The following is a 21885-nucleotide window of genomic DNA, read 5'->3' as shown; positions in this document are numbered from 1 at the left end:
GGTTTTAATTTACAGCCTCCAGGGTTTACCAGTGGCCCTGTGGAAATTGCATGTGAAGGGGAGAGACAGCCAAGTCCGAGGGTGGAGGGGGTCCCATGTATCACTGCAAATCTAAGAGCTATAGGCTGGAAAGAAAAATCAGAAAAGTCTATGTAGTGATACATCCAGGTCTAGCAGTATTATAGCAGTTATATTCCTGTATATAGGAGCAGTATTATAGTAGTTATATTCCTGTACATAGGAGCAGTATTATAGTAGTTATATCCCTGTATATAGGAGCAGTATTATAGCAGTTATATTCCTGTATATAGGAGCAGTATTATAGCAGTTATATTCCTGTATATAGGAGCAGTATTATAGTAGTTATATTCCCGTATATAGGAGCAGTATTATAGTAGTTATATTCCTGTATATAGGAGCAGTATTATAGTAGTTATATCCCTGTATATAGGAGCAGTATTATAGCAGTTATATTCCTGTATATAGGAGCAGTATTATAGTAGTTATATTCCTGTATATAGCAGCAGTATTATAGTAGTTATATTCTTGTATATAGGAGGCAGTATTATAGTAGTTATATTCTTGTATATAGGGGGCAGTATTATAGTAGTTATATCCCTGTATATAGGGGGCAGTATTATAGTAGTTATATCCCTGTATATAGGAGCAGTATTATAGTAGTTATATCCTGTATATAGGGGGCAGTATTATAGTAGTTATATTCCTGTATATAGGAGCAGTATTATAGTAGTTATATTCCTGTATATAGGAGCAGTATTATAGTAGTTATATTCCTGTATATAGGAGCAGTATTATAGTAGTTATATTCCTGTATATAGGAGCAGTATTATAGTAGTAATATTCCTGTATATAGGAGCAGTATTATAGTAGTTATATTCCTGTATATAGGGAGCAGTATTATAGTAGTTATATTCCTGTATATAGGGAGCAGTATTATAGTAGTTATATTCCTGTATATAGGAGCAGTATTATAGTAGTTATATTCTTGTATATAGGAGCAGTATTATAGTAGTTATATCCCTGTACATAGGAGCAGTATTATAGTAGCTATATTCCTGTATATAGGAGCAGTATTATAGTAGTTATATTCCTGTATATAGGGAGCAGTATTATAGTAGTTATATTCTTGTATATGAGTATTATAGTAGTTATATTTTTGTCTATACAGCAATACATCCAAGTCTGGGAAGAAAATGATTTAAGGCAATACTGTCACCATGCCTGTAATGGACGGGTCCCTTGCATTAGCCTTATATACAGCTATTTGTTTAGTAGAGCTGCTAATAATCAGTCGGAGAATGGCCTTTCCAATCCTTTAAACTTCCCAAATCTAAAGGGCTATCATGTACATTGGACAGGGTTGGGTTGCTGGGTAAATCACAGGAGAATCTCGTAAACCATCCAACACTGAAGTTGCAGTGGACAACCCCCCCCCCCCCCCCCCCAAGGGAAACATCGGCATAAATGGACAGGAAAAGACAAGGCACGCCAGGACAGGCCGTAAAGATTAACAGCGTGTGAAGGGCCCATCCCTCCACTCCACACAAGCCGGTGCCGACTCATGGTCTTACAAGTTGCACAATAGACTGGTATTTACAAGACAGCAGGGTATATGGCACCGTTGGGCAGGATACAGATACCCTCATATATTTCTTCGGATCAAAGGCCTGGTAGTACACGCAAGTCAAGTTTTATCATTTGCACTGACCTGCCTGTGGTTTAATGTGCAAGCTGGTCACACACTGGGAATCAAAGCAAAGAAGTTGCAAAAAGGAGGAAAGTAATGATAAAGTTCAATACAGCTTCAAGGGGAGGATAGAGATTACACAGACATACCTGCATTCTTATAGAAACAGCGCCACTCTTCCCATAGGTGGTACTGCAACAAAGTCTCACTCAAAATAGCAGGTATAGACTGCGCTGCTATGTTATAAGAGAGCAGCATGTAACCTTAATCTCACAGATTGTACCCTAAAACCTCATCTTTCTCAGCTTTAAACAGCCTTTAGGTCACCTTACCCAGACCACAGGCTCATATATTAAGAAATTTCCCCAGCCCCCCCAAAAATCCATATAGATCAATATATTAGGAGATGGTGAGGAGGAGGGGGATGCAGCTGCAGTTTCTCTATTGCTCAGTAAGACTGAATGCTGTGAGAGGGGAGGAGGAGTTTACCTCTGTGTCTGTGAGACTGTATCCTGTGAGGTGGGTGAAGGCCCATCAGTTTTCCTCTGCATGTTGTGAGAGGGGAGAGAATAGGTTTATGAAATGAGTCTGTAAGACTGCATCCTGTGAGGAGGAGTAGAAGCAGAATCTCTGTGTCTGTGAGACTGCATGTTGTGAGGAGTAAGGGAGGCAAGAGTTTGTCTGTGAGACTGCATGCTGTGGGAAGGAAGTAGAAAAAGTAGCACCTCCTCTATGTCTGTTAAACTGAATGCTGCGAGAGGGGAGGAGGAGAGGCAGCAGTTTTCCTTTGCATTCGTAAGACTTCATGCTGTAAGAGGGGAGGAGGAGAGGCAGCAGTATCTCTCTGTGTCTATGACAATGCATGCTGAATGTAGAGGCGTAAAGTGCCTCCATCTGAGACTACATGATGTAAGAGAAAGGAAAGGGCAGACGTTTCTACCTGTGTCTGTGAGACTGTATCCTGTGAGAGGGGAGGAGGAGCAGCACTGTCATTTGGTGTCTGAGACTGAATCCTGTGAAAGGGGAGGAGGAGGAGCACTGTCATTTGGTGTCAGTGAGACTGCATGCTGTGAGAGGGGAGGAGGAGCAGCACTGTCATTTGGTGTCTGTGAGACTGCATGCTGTGAGAGGGGAGGAGGAGCAGCACTGTCATTTGGTGTCTGTGAGACTGCATGCTGTGAGAGGGGAGGAGGAGCAGCACTGTCATTTGGTGTCTGTGAGACTGCAATGCTGTGAGAGGGGAGGAGCAGTGTGATTTGATAATCCAGCACTGATTCTAGTTACACCTTGTTTCTTTTAGATGTTCTTAAGCTTCATTTTAAAATAAAAAAAGATGAATTATCAGACTTTTAGGATTATACGCGACACATTACCCTATATATATGCACTATATACCCTGCATACTGCGGGGGTGTATATAGGCCATGTCCCACCACCTATCAGCACAGCTCCTTGTCTGAGTCAATTTCTACTAAAGGCATGGTTTTCCAGCTTTGGATCCCTTTAAGAGCGGTGCGGTTTGGGCGCGGGGCCAGCCTCATCCATCACTCCCCGGCCGGCCTTGTTAGGCAGCTCCTAATTTGCCTCGGCCCGTTCCAAAAATCGCAAGGTTTGGGTTTTAGATTAAGGGCTGCACACTTTAAATATTCAGCGGCAAATCATAGCTGACGTTTTACATACGACCCGGCCGTAACTCAGACTGATTATTTATGGCGTCTTAGCTTTTGCTCCTTTTTTTTTTTTAACCAGGGCTGTGAGTAACTTTTGCTGGGGGAGGGGGAGGGGAGCAGGCCGCTCTTCTCTGCTGTTACCTAAGCCCCGTTTTCCTTCTTTAATTCTTTTCGCAGGGTTCCCCTGGCCATCATTCACCCCCTTTTCTCCATGGGCTCAAAGGAGCGCGGGTCAAGGGGTAGAGCAGGCATATAATAAAGACTGAAGAAAAGATCTGAAGGACTGGAGAGGTTTCTTTCCTACTTATTAAACCCAATCCCCTGGTGACAGTCTCGCTAACAACAGCGGGGACTCAGCGGTAACCGGTGGCACGTCCGCTCCGCTCCTGCTGCTTCACCTCTGACAATGCTCCATCCTGAAGGACAATGTACATCAGGGGTGTCAAACTCAGGCCCTCAGGGAATTGTAGTTTTGTAACAGCTGGAGGGCCCGAGTTTGATTCCTATGATGGACATGGTCATGGCTTCCACTATTCCTGCAGATGGCGAGATCTCCACCCCCAAGGTCCTGTTCTCTTACCTCTGAGATGGGAACTGCATGCTGTGAGAGGGGAGGAGGAGGAGCAGTGTCATGTGGTGTCTGTGAGACTGCATGCTGTGAGAGGGGAGGAGGAGCAGTGTCATGTGGTGTCTGTAAGACTGCATGCTGGGAGAGGGGAGGAGGAGCAGTGTCATTTGGTGTCTATGAGACTGCATGCTGTGAGAGGGGAGGAGGAGCAGTGTCATTTGGTGTCTGTGAGACTGCATGCTGTGAGAGGGGAGGAGGAGCAGTGTCATTTGGTGTCTGTGAGACTGCATGCTGTGAGAGGGGAGGAGGAGCAGTGTCATTTGGTGTCTGTGAGACTGCATGCTGTGAGAGGGGAGAAGAAGCAGTGTCATGTGGTGTCTGTGAGACTGCATGCTGTGAGAGGGGAGGAGGAGCAGTGTCATGTGGTGTCTGAGACTGCATGCTGTGAGAGGGGAGGAGGAGCAGTGTCATGTGGTGTCTGTGAGACTGCATGCTGTGAGAGGGGAGGAGGAGCAGTGTCATGTGGTGTCTGTGAGACTGCATGCTGGGAGAGGGGAGGAGGAGCAGTGTCATTTGGTGTCTGTGAGACTGCATGCTGTGAGGGGAGGAGGAGCAACAGCACTGTCATTTATGAAATGTGATCAGCTGATCGCCTAAAAAACTCTAGTCAAGTCCAATTTTGCATGGAGAAGACTATGTCAACTACACTTCACCCCTAACAGGACACATGGGGCATTACACATGAACAGCTGAGTGAGTACTTCAACGAGTAAGGACCCCCCCCCTTTTAGTGAGGTTATTAAGACTGGACAATCCCTTTAAAATGTTCCAGTCACTTAAAAAAAAAAAAAACTTAACAAGTTGTAGAACTATCAAAACTTTAGATAAGTCAGGGTCTGGGTGTTCAGATTGTTACATAGAGCCTGGAGAAGCACTCAGCTGAGCTCTTCCCTCACCCAGACCTTGACCAATCAAAACTTTAGACATGGTCAAAAGTACTTTTAGAGTGACAGTGGCAATTTAGGAATATACACTGGGGCCACTGTTCCTCACCAGACATACAGAACGAGTACAGTCCAGCAGCCATACTGGATGGTATTAACTGTGTCACTCTGCAGCTTGCACTGGATGCCTCCAGGTTATGCATTTTCTAAGAAATAAAATAACTCCCCCCCCCCCCCCCCAACTCCTAGCGCCCCGCAGAGAGGAAAGAATGAGCCTCTCCAGCAGACACCCCGCTGTGCGGAGACATTCCCCCTAAAAAACACAATGAGGCCAGGAGGGGAGAGTTGAAAGGCGAGCTGGCCTGTCAGTAAGCGCACTTCAGAGTCTCGCAGGGTTAGAGGTTACTCAAGCAAAGTCCACTGGCCAAATGAAAGCTTGTTTGCAGAAGCGGCGGTGCAGATAAATCAGGGATCTGTTTACACCTCTCCAGGCCTCCTGACCCGCACATGCTGCGCCCGCTCCTCAGATACTATTTCACTTGTCAGAATCGCACTCCTGTCCTACCTGATGTGGGGGTCTGGCCTCCTCCGCTGGAAACTCACATCAAGACCAATCAGCAGAAATTCCAAAATTTCTACTTTGTCTGTAACAAAATCTACGCGGCGCACTATAGAAAGTTCACCGGTAATGCAGTTAAAGGGACAGTTCTACGTGGCTTAGGATGGCGCTCTCTAACCTGGGGATAGCCAGCTGCTGCAAAACTACAACTCCCAGCATGCATGGACCAAACGCCCTGTCTATAGTAGATGCCCCCCTGTGTAGTCCCCCTATAGAAGATGGCTCCCTGTGTAGCTGTGTAGTGGCCCATTTAGTAGATGGCCCCGTGTAGTCTCCTATAATAATGGCCCCATGTGCATCGCCCTATAGTAGATAGCCTCCTATGTAGTCCCCCTATAGTAGATGGCCCCCTGTGTAGGTCTCTCTATGGTAGATGGCCCCCTGTGTAGGTCTCTCTATGGTAGATGGCCCCCTGTGCAGTCCTACCTATAGTATAGTTGATGGTCCCCTGTGTAGGTCTCTCTATGGTAGATGGCCCCCTGTGCAGTCCTACCTATAGTTGATGGCCCCCTGTGTAGGTCTCTCTATGGTAGATGGCTTTCTCTGTAGGTCTCCCTATAGTAGATGGCCCCCTGTGTAGTGCCCCCTATAGTAAATGGCCCCCTGTGTAGTGCCCCCTATAGTAGATGGCCCCCTGTGTAGTGCCCCCTATAGTAGATGGCCCCCTGTGCAGTCCTACCTATAGTATAGTTGATGGCCCCCTCTGTAGGTCTCCCCATAGTAGATGGACCCCTGTGTAGTCCCCCTATGTAGATAGCCTCCTGTATAGTCCCCCTATAGTAGATGGTCCCCTGTGTAGTCCCCCTATGTAGATAGCCTCCTGTGTAGTCCCCTTATAGTAGATGGCCCCCTGTGTAGGTCTCTCTATTGTAGATGGCCCCTGTGTAGGTCTCTCTATGGTAGATGGCCCCCTGTGCAGTGCTACTTATAGTATAGTTGATGGCCCCCTGTGTAGGTCTCTATATGGTAGATGGCCCCCTGTGTAGGTCCCCCTATAGTAGATGGCCCCCTGTGTAGTGGCCCCTATAGCAGATGGCCCCCTGTGCAGTCCTACCTATAGTATAGTAGATGGCCTCCTGTGTAGGTCTCCCTATAGTAGATGGCCCCATGTAGGTCCCCTATAGTGGATGGTGCCCTGCACGGTGCAGTGACAGGTGGCTGGGACTTCTGGCGCAGGTGGGGTCTGTAACACACACTGCCTGTGACAGAAGACAAAAGAGGGGAGAGCACACCCGGAGAGCTGCACCAGTGGGGAGCACATGGGTGGTGAGATATTTTTTTTAATGATTTTTTTTTTCCCCCATCATTTATTGTCATCATGAAGGAACCTCTGGTGGGCCAGTGACAAGATGAGATGTGGGTGGTTTGGATGGCTCTGGGCCCACAGGAATCTATGGCCACCCACATTATCATCCGCCCCTGCTCCCAACATACCCACATGCTGGATGCCCTTTATTATTTACCAAGCACCTGTATCAGACTGAGCTGCAGCACAAGACACAGCCACGACAAAAAGCATGGCGCTGTGTCTACAAAATAATAAATGGACTACAAGGTACCAGATGCCCTTCAATGTTTAGCAGCTACAGCTCCATGACTTTGACACTACAATAACTGGCCTGAGCTGCAGTACCAACCACAACCACTACAAAAAGCATGGCGCTGTGTCTAGTAATCAATAATAGGAAGGTGGTCTCTTCATGTTAGTCATATCTTCTCTGATACCATTGAGGGACTGTCCTTAGGACAAGCCATGCATTTTGTACCAAATGAGAACCCCTTTAACTGTTCTTTAATTAAAGGCTCCCACTTTATTTGCCTTCTCATAACAAGGAGAAATTCAATGGTACAGGAGAACAAAGATAAAATACTTGGCAGGTATAGGGTCCCTTTAAGAAGCTGCAATGCGAGTGTCTATGTACAGAGAATGAAGAAGAGCCCCTGACAATAGAATCATCATGTGACTAATCCACAGAAATTTGGGATAATGTCGACTGAAAGAACGTCCCAAGGGCCGTGTACCATTAATGATCGGCGCCATCTGTGCTAATACTGCAATTCTGAGCACTAGAACTGCTGATTAGGCGCTGGCGAGTAGCTGTATAGCTAACAGGAGAGCCTAGAGTGACATCTACAGGCAGGAAAGTAAACTGCAACCAGATGGGAAAAAACAGCACATACACTGCACAGCTTCAGAGCACAGAGGTGATCACCAACTCTGAGGTGTACATACAGATAGTACTGCTTCTCTGTCTTACTCTATAAATGTAGATACAGATAGTACTGCCACCTTGACTCTCCATGTAAAATATATATATAACAACTGAACTGACTCTCTCTGATGTAGGTACGGATAGTACTGCCTCCCTGTCTCTACTTGAAAAAAATAGAGAAACAGGGAGTACTGACAATAATGTGGGCACAGGCAGAGAGGAGTTGCCTCCCTGTAAAAAACGTAGACTGAAAGAGAACGGACTTCTAGTCTCTTTATTTAAATAATTTAGGTACAGATAGTACTGCCTCCCTATCTCTCCCTGTAAATGATGCAGGTACAGATAGTACTGCCTCCCTGTCTCTCCCTATAAATCATGTAGGTACATGTAGTACTGCCTCCCTGTCTCTCCCTATAAATGATACAGGTACAGATAGTACTGTCTCCTTGTCTCTCCTTAGAAATGATGTAGGTGCAGATAGTACAGCCTCCCCGTCTCTCCCTATAAATCATGTAGGTATAGATAGTACTGCCTCCCAGTCTCTTCCTGTAAATAATTTAGGTACATATAGTACTGCCTCCCTGTCTCTCCCTACATTATTTACAGGAAGAGACAGGGATGCAGTTCTATCTGTATCAATTACTGTAAGAGACAGGGAGGGAATATTATTTGTAGCTACATAATTTCTGGGACAAAACAAGATGGCTGTACTGTCTGTATCTACATCATTTACAGGGAGGCAGAACTGACAGTACAGCCATCTTGTTTTGTCCCAGAAATTATGTAGCTACAAATAATTTTCCCTCCCTGTCTCTTACAGTAAATAATACAGATAGAACTTCATCCCTGTCTCTTCCTGTAAATAATGTAGGTACATATAGTACTGCCTCCCTGTAAATAATGTAGGTACATATAGTACTGCCTCCCTGTAAATGATGTAGGTACATCTAGTACTGTCTCCCTGTAAATAATGTAGGTACATATAGTACTGCCTCCCTGTAAATGATGTAGGTACATATAGTACTGCCTCCCTGTCTCTCCCTATAAATGATGCAGGTACAGATAGTACTGCCTCCTTGTCTCTTCCTGTAAATAATGTAGGTACAGATAGTACTGCCTCCTTGTCTCTGTGTAAATGATGTAGGTACAGATAGTACAGCCATCTTGTATCTCCCTGTAAATGATGTGTATACAGATAGTTCTTCCTCCCTGTAAATGATGTAGACAGTACTGCCATCTTGTCTTGTCCCAGAAATTATGTAGGTACAAATAATATTCCCTCCCTGTCTCTTACAATAAATAATGTAGATACAGATAGAACTGCATCCCTGCCTCTTGCTCTAAATAACATGGGTGTATATATATAGTGCTGCGACTTTGTCTCCCCATGTATTTAATGTTGGTACAGACAGTACTGTCTTTCCTGCCTCTTCTTATACATGGCACAGGCATAGCTAGTACTACTTCCCTTTTTCTCCCTTTAAATGTAGGTACAGTACAAGTATCTCTTCCCTGTAAATTACATAGGTACAGATAGTGCTGCTTCCCTGTCTCCTCCTATGATGCAAGCACAGATAGTACAGCCTCCTTGCTCCCTGCCATATTTACTCTCATTCTTCCAAATTCACAAACCTGTCTCTGCATCTCTTCCACTTGTCGCTGCGGGAGGTTCTGCAGGATACTGTACATTTCTAGAATCTTCTCTTCGGGTATCACCACAGATGCTCTATAGAAAAACAATGCAATAAATCACATTATATGAAATGAAAGTGGACAATCACAGCTCCATTTACACCTCCATAGAAGAATCCTCACCTCTTCCAATCCAACACCTCAGAGAAAGGCAATACATAAGAATCCGCCACAATGACCGGTACACATCCAGCCTGCATGACGTCACTGAGAACGGTCTGTCCAAGGCGGGCCCCGCGGAGGACCAAACAGAACGTGGCTTCCTGAAAATCCCAACCAGCGTTTAGTACAGACTTATCAAGGATAGAAAGCATCTTATATCAAAGCATGCAATACACAGAGAGATTCATACTGGGCCAAGATGGGAAAGTTACAAACCAAAGATTAACACTATACATGCAGAGATGAAGTGCACTGTCCATATGTACCAGAGCCAATGCCTGTGCCTACCCTATACATTTAGTGACATCTAGCGGCCACACAGCGACATCTAGCGGCCGTTTTAAGTTAAATATTTAAAATCTTAAAGTGTCACTGTCAGATTTTTTTTTTTTTTGCAGAAATCAATAGTCCAGGCGATTTTAAGAAACTTTGTTATCGGGTTTATTAGGCAAATATGCGATTATCTGCATTCAAAAAGATTTTCTCCAGGTCCCCCCCTCCCTCCTCTCTCTCATTCACTGCTCATTATCAGGAAATCTCGACTCTTTTACATCAGACGAGCCCTGTCTAATCTATAGAGAGGGGGGTGGGGAGGAGGGAGATTAGAGAACAAAGGATTACACAGTGGGAGCTGTGTAAAAGCCGGTATTCAGAGGTCAGTGCTGACTTCAGAGGAGATAGCCCGGTGATGTAGCTGTAAATTAACTCTTTGTTGTCCTGATTTGGTGCCTCATCTCCCTCCACCCCTCCCCTCTTCATAGAAAACAATGAAGACAGAGGGGAGAGCTGCAAACTGCTTTCTCAAGATAAAAATGCATTTTTCGGCTAATAAACCCAATTACAAAGTTTCTTAAAATCGCCTGTACTAAATGTAAACAACAGTGACACTTAAAAGGGAAGATGGTGGATTTTTTTTTAACCCCTGCTTAGTGGAAAGTATTGCTGTGTGCCATTGTTCCCCACGCTATGGCTCCAGCTGTTGCACATCTATAACTCCCATCATGCATGATATGAAGGGAGTTGTAGCTTTAGCTTGGGTAAGGGCCTTATTACATGGAGCGATTATCAGATGATTTGGCAGATTATTGATCCGTGCAATAAAGTGTTTTTGTGTAATAAAGTAAAGACAAGGGATCAGCGAAGAGCGGATCATTAGATGATCGCTGTATTTTAACGTGCTTAAAAATCATTAGTCGCTGACTGCGCATCGCTAAGTATAATAGTGATGCACAGCCGGCAGCTAATGACACTACATGTCCAGGCTCCTCTGGGGCATTTTCCCTGCTTTTGCTGCTCCTGGCAGCCACCTCTGACACGTCTTGCTTCACGGTCGTCAAGCCCTCCATTAGGCTCAGTAAGTAAGCGCCACTCCTCATCGGGTCGGGTAATACATCCCAAACACTGCAGTATGCACATCCTTCACTCTACACACTATTCATATACAACAGCACCCCCTGTCTGTACAGCTTCTGAATTACCTGCAGGACCTGTGGATAGTCATAGACGTTGTTCTTGTGACAGCGCTTGCGATGGGGCGACGAATTGTCGGACAGATTGCTACACTTGTCAAGGATCAAGACGGATTCTCCGTTCTCTGCACGGATCGTCTCAAGATCGGCGCGGAACTCGGGGTGCACGGCTGTCTGCGAGGAGACCAGGAAAAAGGTGCGAGGGCTGTACAGAAAAAGGAAGAGCTTAAGTCCCCCGTATTTTTACTGCAGACTTAGATCCTTCCTGTACAAGAGTCTATGGCATTCTATTACTGAAATGGTTAATAGATAATAACCAGCTGGATGGTGGGGTCCCCCCCCAATCAGAACAGAGATCCCTTGTCCCCCATGGGAGTTGATCAGCTGCATGTATATGTCACCTCTCCATTCACACTAGCCCAAGAAATGAAGACCACAGCATCGCTTTGAGGACCCCATCACTTATATACATTATAGTTACCCATGTGCACCATGCCACTTACCCAGGCACCCGCTCAGGTAGGTTCAATTCAGAGTGAGGACTGTAAACAGGAATACTGACATCATATCCCTGGCGATACGTCCATGTGGAGAATCCGCCACCTGCAAGGACCGCTCTACAAAGAAGACATAAGAGAAAAAGTCCTTTCACCTGACATAGGGTCCTATAAGACACAGGGGTCAAAGTCAGGCCCTCCAGCTGTTACAAAACTAGCTAAAGCTTCGACTGTCCAGGCATGATGGGAATTGTAGTTCTGCAATAGCCAGAGGGCCTGCGTTTCACACCCCTGTATTAGACTGTATAAGAGGTTTTTAACGATTAACCATCAACGATCGCAAAGAAAACTGTTTATCCTTAACCTGAAATCGTTCACCGTATTACACAGAACGATAGTCGTTAGTTACGACATGAACGATTTGGAATTACACTGAACTATTAGTGAAGGAAATCGGAATTATAGCGAACGTATAAAGATTTTGGTGTCAGCACCACACAAACGATTTCTCATTGGTCGTTTGGGGGGGGGGGGGTTAGGCCTGCTGCTGGCTGTATATATGTTGCAGTGAAATGATAGAATCAGGGATTTGATTAAATCACTAAGGTATTTGATGAAATCCCGGGAAATGACTGCGCCGTTCCATCATTTCCCTAGGGAATTGCTCAAATCACTGACCCCTTTCAGGGAAATCATGGAATTAACTCCCCCTGCGACAGAGAATTCGCTTACCGCCTCTCTGCTCCCCGTTCCGCTCATTTCCCCTGCTACACGCCTCCTGCTCCCCCAGCCTTTCCGCTCTGTTCCCTGTCCGCCTCCGCTGCCTCTCTGCTATACGTTCTGCTCATTTCCCCTGCTACACGCCTCCTGCTCCCCCAGCCTGTCCGCTCTGCTCCCATCCGCTTTCGCTGCCCCCCCCCCAGTTCCACTCGTTTTCCCTGCTAAGCGCCTCCCGCTCCCCATACGCCCCGCCGCTATACGCCTACCAGAAGGTGTGCCGCTCCACGTTCCACTCATTTCCCCTGCGACATGCCTCCTGCTCCCCCATCCTGTCCGCTCTGCTCCCTGTACGCCCCAACGCCGTATGCCTGCCGGGGAGGTGTGCCGCTCTGCTCCCCCGTCTGCCTCCGTCGGGCGACCTCTTGATCATTCATTCTGTCATTTCCCTGAAAGGGGTCAGTGATTTGATCAAATCCCTAGGGAAATGATGGAATGGCGCGGTCATTTCGTCATTTCCCAGGATTTGATTAAATCCCTGGATTCTATGATTTCACTGCAAGGCTACAGCTTAGGGCAGCATCTTCTATGTCACCATATATACCCTAAGGACAAGGGCAGAGTCCACATAATATGGATTCGGCAACAATACAATATAAATGGTTGGAGATCTAAAGCAGAAATTATCCACTATGTCTGATCCCGACCAATCGGTTTCTTACCTGTCCCGGGGAACATCCAGAGCAGTGTTATAATCTGGGGGGCCTCCTGGCAGCATGTTAAACAGCAGGTGGTTTGTACCCCGAGCCCATCTACAAGAGAATACAAAGAACAAGGTCAACATCAATATAGAGCATAATACATGCAAATGTTAGTGGCAGCAAAGAGGCTTGTGCCGTCCCTTAGAAGGGTACTCTCTCATGGACTTGTTACCCACTATGTATAATATAGGGGATAACAAACTGATCGCTGGGGGTCCGACCACCTGGACATCCCCCCTTACCATGAGAAAGGGGGATGGAATTACCCTGCAATGAACAGGACGCTTAGCAATGTATGAAATTTTTTTTACTCTGTGGAGTATCCCTTTAATAATCATATAATGGAGAGTTCTGCAACTTTCTAAAATACTTTGTGACTTGCTTGCTCTGCTAGCCGTCAGTAAATGGAAAAATACAGGTCCACATTGCAAAGGCTAAAAACCTGCATGGACCCGCTACTTCTCACAGTCCGGGGCTGCAGATGTGAATCCAACTGTAGCAAAACCTCAGCTGTGTGAAGTATTGGGTCTCTCAGAAGGTTTTCGTCCATTGTCAGCAAGCAACTTCAAAAGACTCACATCACAGCTCTATAGCTATACAGTGGTAGACAAGCAATACATCTGATTGTGCCCCGGCTCATGGCTGCAGATCTGTACAGATAGTCTTATTTCCTGTGACTGATCGGAGCCAGAGATGAAGCAGCATCAAATTCGATATAAGGTTATAGCTCCTATAACGTCTCACTGAACATAACAAAAAATACTATATTTTCGACTGATCAACTCTTTTTATATGTCAGCTGTGCATCCATATGGCTTCATAGAGGATAATTCTCCCATCAGGAATCCCATCTATAAGCCAAGCAGGAAAGCACGATCAACCATCACAGGAGTCGTCGCCTAGCGTAGGCAACAACCTCCTTCAAGGAGTACGCCAGTGAAAAAAAGATCTTTCAAATCAACTGTTTACAGAAAGAAGGAAATTACAAATCTCTGGCACTATTTAAAAAATCTCAAGTCTTCCAGTACTTATCAGCTGCTGTATGTCCTGCAGGAAGTGGTGTATTCTTTCCAGTATGACACAGTGCTCTTTGCTGCCACCTCTGTCCATAGCAGGAGAGGTTTTCTATGGGGATTTGCTTCTGCTCTGGACAGTTCCTGACATGGACAGAGGTGGCAGCAGAGAGCACTGTGTCAGACTGAAGAGAATACACCACTTCCTGCAGGACATACAGCAGCTGATAAGTACTGGAAGACTGGAGATTTTTAACAGTTGATCTGAAAGATTTTTTTTTTTTTGCTGGTGTACCCCTTTAAGTGTGTAAAGCATTAAAGCGAAAGTACCATTAGCTACATCACTTCAGGTCTTTTACTTTTGCAGATTGACGGTGGCGCAGTCCTTTACTTGCAAAAACCTCCCGGTTCCCATGCTCTGCGCTGATCTTTTCTCGGGCACTGGCCCGAGAAATGTAGCACTAGGGGCAAGCCCGCCAACCCCCAGTGTGACACTCGCCCATCCCCTCTATAAGAATAAATAGAGCTGCATCACAGAGGGGAGAGGGTTAGGCACACTGGGGTCGGCGGGCTTGCCCCTAATGCTACAGGACGGGCCGGTGCCCGAGAAAAGACCATCAAAGAGTGCAGGAATCAGTTTAAAAAAAAGGACCGTGCCACCGTCGATCCGTAAATGTAAAACGATGTACCAGATGGTACATTCCCTTTAAATAAGTGGGGTCTCTAAGACATGTCAGAAGTTATCTGAACGTTTTGTTACACTTTAAGTGTCAACCTTGCAGCCCTCCAGCTGTCACGAAACTACGACTCCCATCATGCATGGACAGCCAAAGCTTTAGCTTCTGCTGTCCAGGTATGATGGGAGTTGCAGTTTTGCAGCAGCGGATGGCTGCAGGATTGACACTTGTGCAGTGTAACATATTATAGATCCTCCTGCCATGTTTATGGGTGCCCCATAGACCCCCCTACCTGGGCAGCTTGGCCAGGGCTTGTGCCGTCTCCTTGATCCGCAGATTATGCTGATTCAGCACATCGATAGACGGCAGGAAGAGGCAGGCTTTGTTGACATCATCTGTGTAGAAGTCGCTCTCAGAAACAGCGGTCAGCAGCTCATTGTACTCTCTTGAGATGGGCCCGCCCACTGCGCCGCCGTACTCGTCCGTATACTTCTTTAAGGGGTATATGTAAACCTTGACCTTATTTTTGGGGTTGAAGCCGCAGCGGTACACGTCGAAGCAGGTGTGCATCCGGCAGCTCAGGTCCCCCCTCTCAGGCAGCGGGCTGCCCTCCGTCAGCTTCACAGCCGGCACGTCATGGACGCTGCGCTTCTCCGCGATCCACGGCTCGGACGGTTCGATACTGTGAGGCCAGAACTGGAACATGCCGGTGGCGATGAGGCCCAGGAGCACCACGGAGAACAGGGCAATGTAGTAGACGCGGTGCTTGGACTTCATTCTGGGGATCAGGACAGGACCCCGGGTGTTGTACTTGACCGAGGCGCACATAATGGCCCCTCCTTCGCCGATCCTGCGCTGCTGCCGGGACAGAAACAGATAATAGTCACATGATGGACGGACAAGGCGATGTATATCTAATCTGATCACACCACAGCCAAGACTGCTAAAAAAAAAAAATCTTAAAGGGACAGTACACAAAGAATGTTTCAACTTAAAGGGGTAGTTCACCAAAAAAGTTTTCTTTCGAATCAACTGGTGCCAGAAAGTTTATAATTTACTTCTATTAAAAAAATCTCCAGTTTTCCAGTACTTCTCAGCTGCTGTATGTCCTGCAGGAAGTGGTGTATTCTCTCCAGTCTGACACAGTGCTCTCTGCTGCCACCTATGTCCATGTCAGGAACTGTCCAGAGCGGCAGCAAATCCCCATAGAAAACCTCTCCTCTCCAGACTGGAAAGAATACACCACATCCAACAGGACATACAGCAGCTGTTAAGTACTAGAAGACTTGAGATTTTTTAAGAGAAGTAAATTACAAATCTCTGGCACCAGACGATTTGAAAGAAAATTTTTTGGGGTGAACAGCTCCTTTAAACTTGCTTTAAAGTGTCACTGTCACAGAGACGTGTCAAAAGTTTTGATCGGTCCGGGTCTGTGTGTTCACACCTGTACAAATCAGGCGATAGAGCCGGGAGAAGCCATAAGAAGCTAAGCGCGGTCCTCTCCCGGCTCTGTGTCACGTGATCTGACTTATCAGTTGAGCTCCATTATAAGTCTGACTGATCACGTGACACAGTCTGGGTCTAATGGTGCGTTTACACAGGCAGATTTATCTGACAGATTTTTGAAGCCAAAACCAGGAACAGACTCTAAACAGGGAACGGTAGGGCTGGGCGATATGGCCTAAAATTTATATCACGATATAATTTGATGCATGCACGATATAACGATATATCACGATATATAAATTTTTTTTTGTGTGTATACTCACACCCCCCCCCCTTGCCAGTCATCAGCCTTCCCCTGTGCCAGTGATCAGCCCTCCCCTATGCCTTCAGCCCCCTTTGTGCCAGTTATCACCCCCCTTGCCAGTCATCAGCCTTCCCCTGTGCCATCAGCCCCCCTTGCGCCAGTCATCAGCCCCCCTTGCCAGTCATCAGCCCCCCTTGCCAGTCATCAGCCCCCCTTGCCAGTCATCAGCCCCCCTTGCCAGTCATCAGCCTTCCCCTGTGCCAGTCATCAGCCCTCCCTTGTGCCAGTTATCAGCCCCCCTTGCCAGTCATCAGCCCCCCCGTTGCCAGTCATCAGCCCCCCGTTGCCAGTCATCAGCCCCCCCCCCCCCCCACAGTGCCAGTCATCTCCCCTCTCAGTTTTCCAGCCATTTCATGTGCCAGCCAGGGCCATCATCAGCCCCATGCCAAGCCATCTGCCGCCCCCGACCCCTCTGCTACTTACCTTTCCTGCAGGGCTGGCTGATGGAGTCCGCGAGGCGAGACGGGCCGCGTCTTCTTCCCAGCATGCACTGGGAGACCTGACGTCACACGCATCAGCGCGCTAGCGCGCTGACGATGCGTGAACGGAAGGCCCTGCAGCGCGGTACCACGGAGCGGTAAGTGAGAAGCTTATTCACTACCGCTCCGTGGTATATCGCGATATGACGATATGCCAAAAATCTATATCGTCAACCGAATTGATGACGATATTTTGGCATATCGTTTATATCGCCCAGCCCTAGGGAACGGGTCATAAAGGAAAGACTGAGATTTCTCCTCTTTTCAAATCCATTCCTGGCTTTGGCTTCCAAAATCCGTCAGATAAATCTGCCTGTGTAAACGCACCATCTCCAGAATCCAACCAATCAGGAGAACAAGCAGGGAGAAGAGCACTGTAACTCCCTTCACTCCCAGGCTCTCAGTGATCTACATCCAGCTGCTCCATACTAAGTCTATGGGGGGGTGGAGATGACTGACAGCGAGGAAGTGAAGAGCCCAACGGCGCTTCTCCCCACTCGTTTTCCTGATCAATGAGGGTGACAGCAACACAACCCCGACTGATCAAAACACATCTAAATTTTATTCTAAGTGACAGGTACGCTTTAAAGCGGCACTGGGGGTTGTAGTTTGGCAACAGCTGGAGGGCCTATGGCTGTCAGGGCATGCTGGGAGTTGTAGTTGTCAGGACGTATCAGATTGCCAACCACTACACCCGGCATGTTCCCCGCCTATATACTGGTCAATGATGGGAGTTGTATTTTTGAAGGTAATGTTAAAATCATATGAAATCCCCTATAAACAACGTTACTATTGACGTCAATGGAAAGGGACGCTATAAAGGCGCCTGCAGCGATCGTAGGCAGCCATTTTGGCGTTGACAAATCACTATACATCATAACAACATGATGTAGCTATAAACATGCCCTGTATATAACAATGACACTATATACCATGTATAGGGATAGAATTGGCAGATATTCACACACTACACGTACTGTAACACGCCCCGGGCCACAATGCGGCTATACAAGTATATACCACCGACTATATACCGTGCAGATGAGGCCTAGGCCCCCGCTCCTCACCTCGGCCCCCAGTAGCAGCAGCTCCCGGCCCCGGGCCGCCCCTTACACCGCTCACAGCTCCAGCCTCATCCCTGGGCCGGAGACACCCACACTGTGCGGAAGTGACGTCACCGCCAGGAATGTGTATGAAGATCAGGTGCCGCTAGAGGGTGAACGTGTACAGAAGAGGCATTAACTGATCTGTCTCCAGATTACGGCGGCCGCCATATTAGCGGAGATTAAACACTGAGGGACATTTGAGGACATGGGGAAAATTTGACAAACTATGAACAAAGGGGAGGTCGCCATAGCAACTAGAGTCCAGCTTTTATTTGTTTAAAAAGGCCTCTAAAAAATTAAAGCTGTCCTTTATAGCAAGCCTTGTGGGTATAGGCAACAGTAGGCAGAAGCTGTCCTATTGGCATGAACTGGAAACGTTACTTGGCATGCTCTTTGACCTTTGAAGAGATTGTTTCACAGGGAGTGCCCGTTTCCTGTCCAATCGCTAGGCATTTAAATACCGGTGGGTGGAGAAGTTGGATGCAGCCCAAGGGAGTCCTGGAAATATGGCTACAGCTTACGGCCTATGGCTGTATTTAACTTCTTCAGCCACCAGTAATGTGGATTTGAGCATGCTTGAGTTGCATTCACCTCCATTTGACATTGCGTTGTTCCTGGAACTGGCTAGCCGCTCCCTAGACCTCTCCAGCTCTGCTACTTCTCTACCTGCATCAGGCTACCTGTTACCTGAACACTTACAGCTCTGCTACACCTCCTGCTATTGCTCAGTGTAACCTATTTGGTCTGCTTCACGCTGACTACCCAGGACTGTTCAGTGTCTCCTGCCACTGGCGTATTGCACCCGCCTCACCACTGCCTGTGACCCAGCACTTGGCACCAGGGCAGTCTGGCCTGATGTTACCTTATACAGTGCTACAAAATCATGGCCACTTTCTTCCAGAGACAGCACCACTCTTGTCTCCAGTTTGGATGTAGGTTTTGCGACTCAGTTCCATTGAAGGGAATGGAGCTTAACTGTAATCCCCACCTGAACTGGAGACAAGAGTTGTGAGTCAATAAGAAGGTGGCCATGTTATTGCACTGCTGGATAACCCCTCTAACCGGGAGCATGCTTATGGAGCGACCTGGTGTCGTCTAGCAGCAGAAGTCAGTCCAGCTTCCCCATCCTGGAAGCGTTCCGCACGTGGTCTGAAGTAGGTGTCTACTAGATCATGTGATGTGGCTGCTTTTTTTAGACACTTATAAATGTATATTGTGCTGCTGTTGTTTGTATGTGACACTTGATAAAGAAGCCAGAGCGGCTTTGAAAAGCGCTGTGTCTTCGATAAATAATAATACTTTCATCCGGTACCTTTTTGTTAGATCTGCGCCTGAGATCTGTGATTTCGAGTGGAGAGTGGATAGAAATGTTTATATAGTACAGTGGGACCTAGGTTTAAGAGTAACTTAAAGGGGTACTCTAGCGTGGGGGCACTTTTGCGCTGGGACCGGGGACGAGGTGGCCGAGGGAAAAGACGTCCACTCACCTCCCCGATTCCAGCGGCGGGTCCCGCATCGCGGCGCTCCGGTGCCCGGTTCCCGGCCGCTTCCTGGTGTCTGAATCAGGCCCGGGCACCGGAGCGCTGCGATGCAGAACCCGCCGCTGGAATCGGGGAGGTGAGTGGACGTCTTTTCCCTCGGCCACCTCGTCCCCGGTCCCAGAGCAAAAGTGCCCCCACGCTGGAGTACCCCTTTAAGAGTAAAAGCGTTTTGCAAGAAGAGATCAGTTTTTCAAAATTGTAACTTGGATTAAGAGCATTGCTTTGGTTTAAAAGCTCCCTGTACTGGGTGGGAGGGGGAGTGGGGGAGGGGTATGGTCTGCATAGTGTGGTCTACAGCACTGAACTCTGCCCCAGAAAGTCTCCCTCACCTTCCAAATCATGACAGATCTGTCAGACCTTGTGTTTCCCATCCTCTCCATCCCTGCTATAATGTGCCTGCACTCACACTCAGCTATACACACTGCTGCTATAATGTGCCTGCACTTACACTCAACTATACACACTGCTGCTATAATGTGCCTGCACTTACACTCAACTATACACACTGCTGCAATAATGTGCCTGCACTTACACTCAGCTATACACACTGCTGCTATAATGTGCCTGCACTTACACTCAGCTATACACACTGCTGCTATAATGTGCCTGCACTCACACTCACAGCCATTCACACTCCTGTAAAGAAAAGTTTCTGTTGCTGTCCTCCTGCACAGCTCTGTCATTCTCACTTCCTGATTGGTCGGTGCTGAACACACACCCCTACCCCATTGCTGTCATGTGACCACACAGACCTCTGACAGCAGCCCTGCTTCTCTATTCTAGCCTGTTGTACTACGCTACTGCATTATGGGGATCTGCATCTTCATCCTGTATCTACAAACAGCTGCTGTTTTATTAGGTTTATGCACTTACCATACATTATACACCACATGCTGGTTGCTGTTTCTCATTGTTTGTTTCATCTGTTCTTCATGTTATTCAGAATAAAAAAATCATTATTTTGGGGTGTGGAACCAATTGTCTGCATATCAGTGATTTCATATGGGAAAATTTGCTTTGGTTTAAGAGTGGATTTGGATTACAAGCACAGTCCCAGAACGAATTATGCTCGTAATCCAAGGCACCATGGTATATAGTAAACAATAAAGAAGCTATGCTTACCTCTCTGTACCTCCTCCCCAGCTGAATTTTCCTACCTCTATTTCCAAGATGGACTAGTCTTACTGCTGACTGCCTGCTCAGCCAATCATTGGCAGCGGTGCTGTCGCATCTCGCACATGGGATCATTCAGCAGGGGAGTCGAAGACTAGAGATGAGCGAACCGGGTTCGGGTTCGAGTCGATCCGAACCCGAACGTTCGGCATTTGATTAGCTGGGGCTGCTGAACTTGGATAAAGCTCTAAGGTTGTCTGGAAAACATGGACACGGCCAATGACTATATCCATGATTTCCACATAGCCTTAGGGCTTTATCCAACTTCAGCAGCCACCGCTAATCAAATGCCGAACGCTCGGGTTCGGATGGACTCCAGCATGCTCCAGGTTCACTCATTTCTACCGGAGACCTGTAGCGAGAGGTTAGCATAGTTTCTTAATTGTTTTATATATACTTGCAGAAATAAATAAGAACTTTTTCCTTGCCGCATAATCCCTTTAAGTACTGTCCTTAGCTGGGTGGTCCGGTGCACTGGGCACAGTAGTCCTGAATCAATGCACTGGGGGCTACAGTCCTGGATCTGTGCACTGGGGGCTGTAGTCCTGGATCTGTGCACAAGGGCCGGTAGTCATGGAAACAGTGCAAAGGATGAAGGTAAGAGAAGAGGGTGCGGAGGATGAAGGTAAGAGGAGAGGGTGCAGAGGATGAAGGTAAGAGAAGAGGGTGCGGAGGATGAAGGTAAGAGGAGAGGGTGCAGAGGATGAAGGTAAGAGGAGAGGGTGCAGAGGATGAAGGTAAGAGGAGAGGGTGCAGAGGATGAAGGTAAGAGGAGAGGGTGCCGAGGATGAAGGTAAGAGGAGAGGGTGCAGAGGATGAAGGTAAGAGAAGACGGTGCAGAGGCTGAAGGTAAGAGAAGACGATGCAGAGGCTGAAGGTAAGAGGAGAGGGTGCAGAGGATGAAGGTAAGAGGAGAGGGTGCAGAGGATGAAAGTAAGAGGAAATGGTGCAGAGGATGAAGGTAAGAGGAGAGGGTGCAGAGGATGAAAGTAAGAGGAAATGATGCAGAGGATGAAGGTAAGAGGAGAGGGTGCAGAGGATGAAGGTAAGAGGAGAGGGTGCGGAG

At 47.2% G+C, this 21885-nt stretch overlaps 1 protein-coding gene across 2 annotated transcripts in view; it reads right to left on the bottom strand.

Annotated features, from left to right (window-relative positions):
- Positions 1-18171, bottom strand: part of EXT2 (exostosin glycosyltransferase 2) — a 44730-nt gene extending 26559 nt beyond the window's left edge. Inside the window, exons 1-7 of one of the 2 annotated variants that reach the window (XM_069965147.1) lie at positions 18067-18171; positions 15003-15568; positions 12982-13071; positions 11549-11662; positions 11055-11250; positions 9538-9677; positions 9355-9448 (exon numbers count right to left, since the gene is read on the bottom strand). In XM_069965147.1, coding sequence (XP_069821248.1) covers positions 9355-9448; positions 9538-9677; positions 11055-11250; positions 11549-11662; positions 12982-13071; positions 15003-15538 — 1170 coding nt within the window. In that variant the 5' untranslated portion in view covers positions 15539-15568; positions 18067-18171. The remainder of the gene's footprint in view (positions 1-9354; positions 9449-9537; positions 9678-11054; positions 11251-11548; positions 11663-12981; positions 13072-15002; positions 15569-18066) is intronic. The other variant, XM_069965148.1, reaches the window with a different exon arrangement.
- Between the last annotated feature and the right edge of the window lie 3714 nt (positions 18172-21885).

Source organism: Dendropsophus ebraccatus, chromosome 4 (genome assembly GCF_027789765.1).
Source record: "Dendropsophus ebraccatus isolate aDenEbr1 chromosome 4, aDenEbr1.pat, whole genome shotgun sequence".
NCBI lineage: Eukaryota > Metazoa > Chordata > Amphibia > Anura > Hylidae > Dendropsophus > Dendropsophus ebraccatus.
The sequence above is the reverse complement of the archived record's forward strand: the minus strand, read 5'-3'. Positions and strand labels throughout refer to the sequence as shown.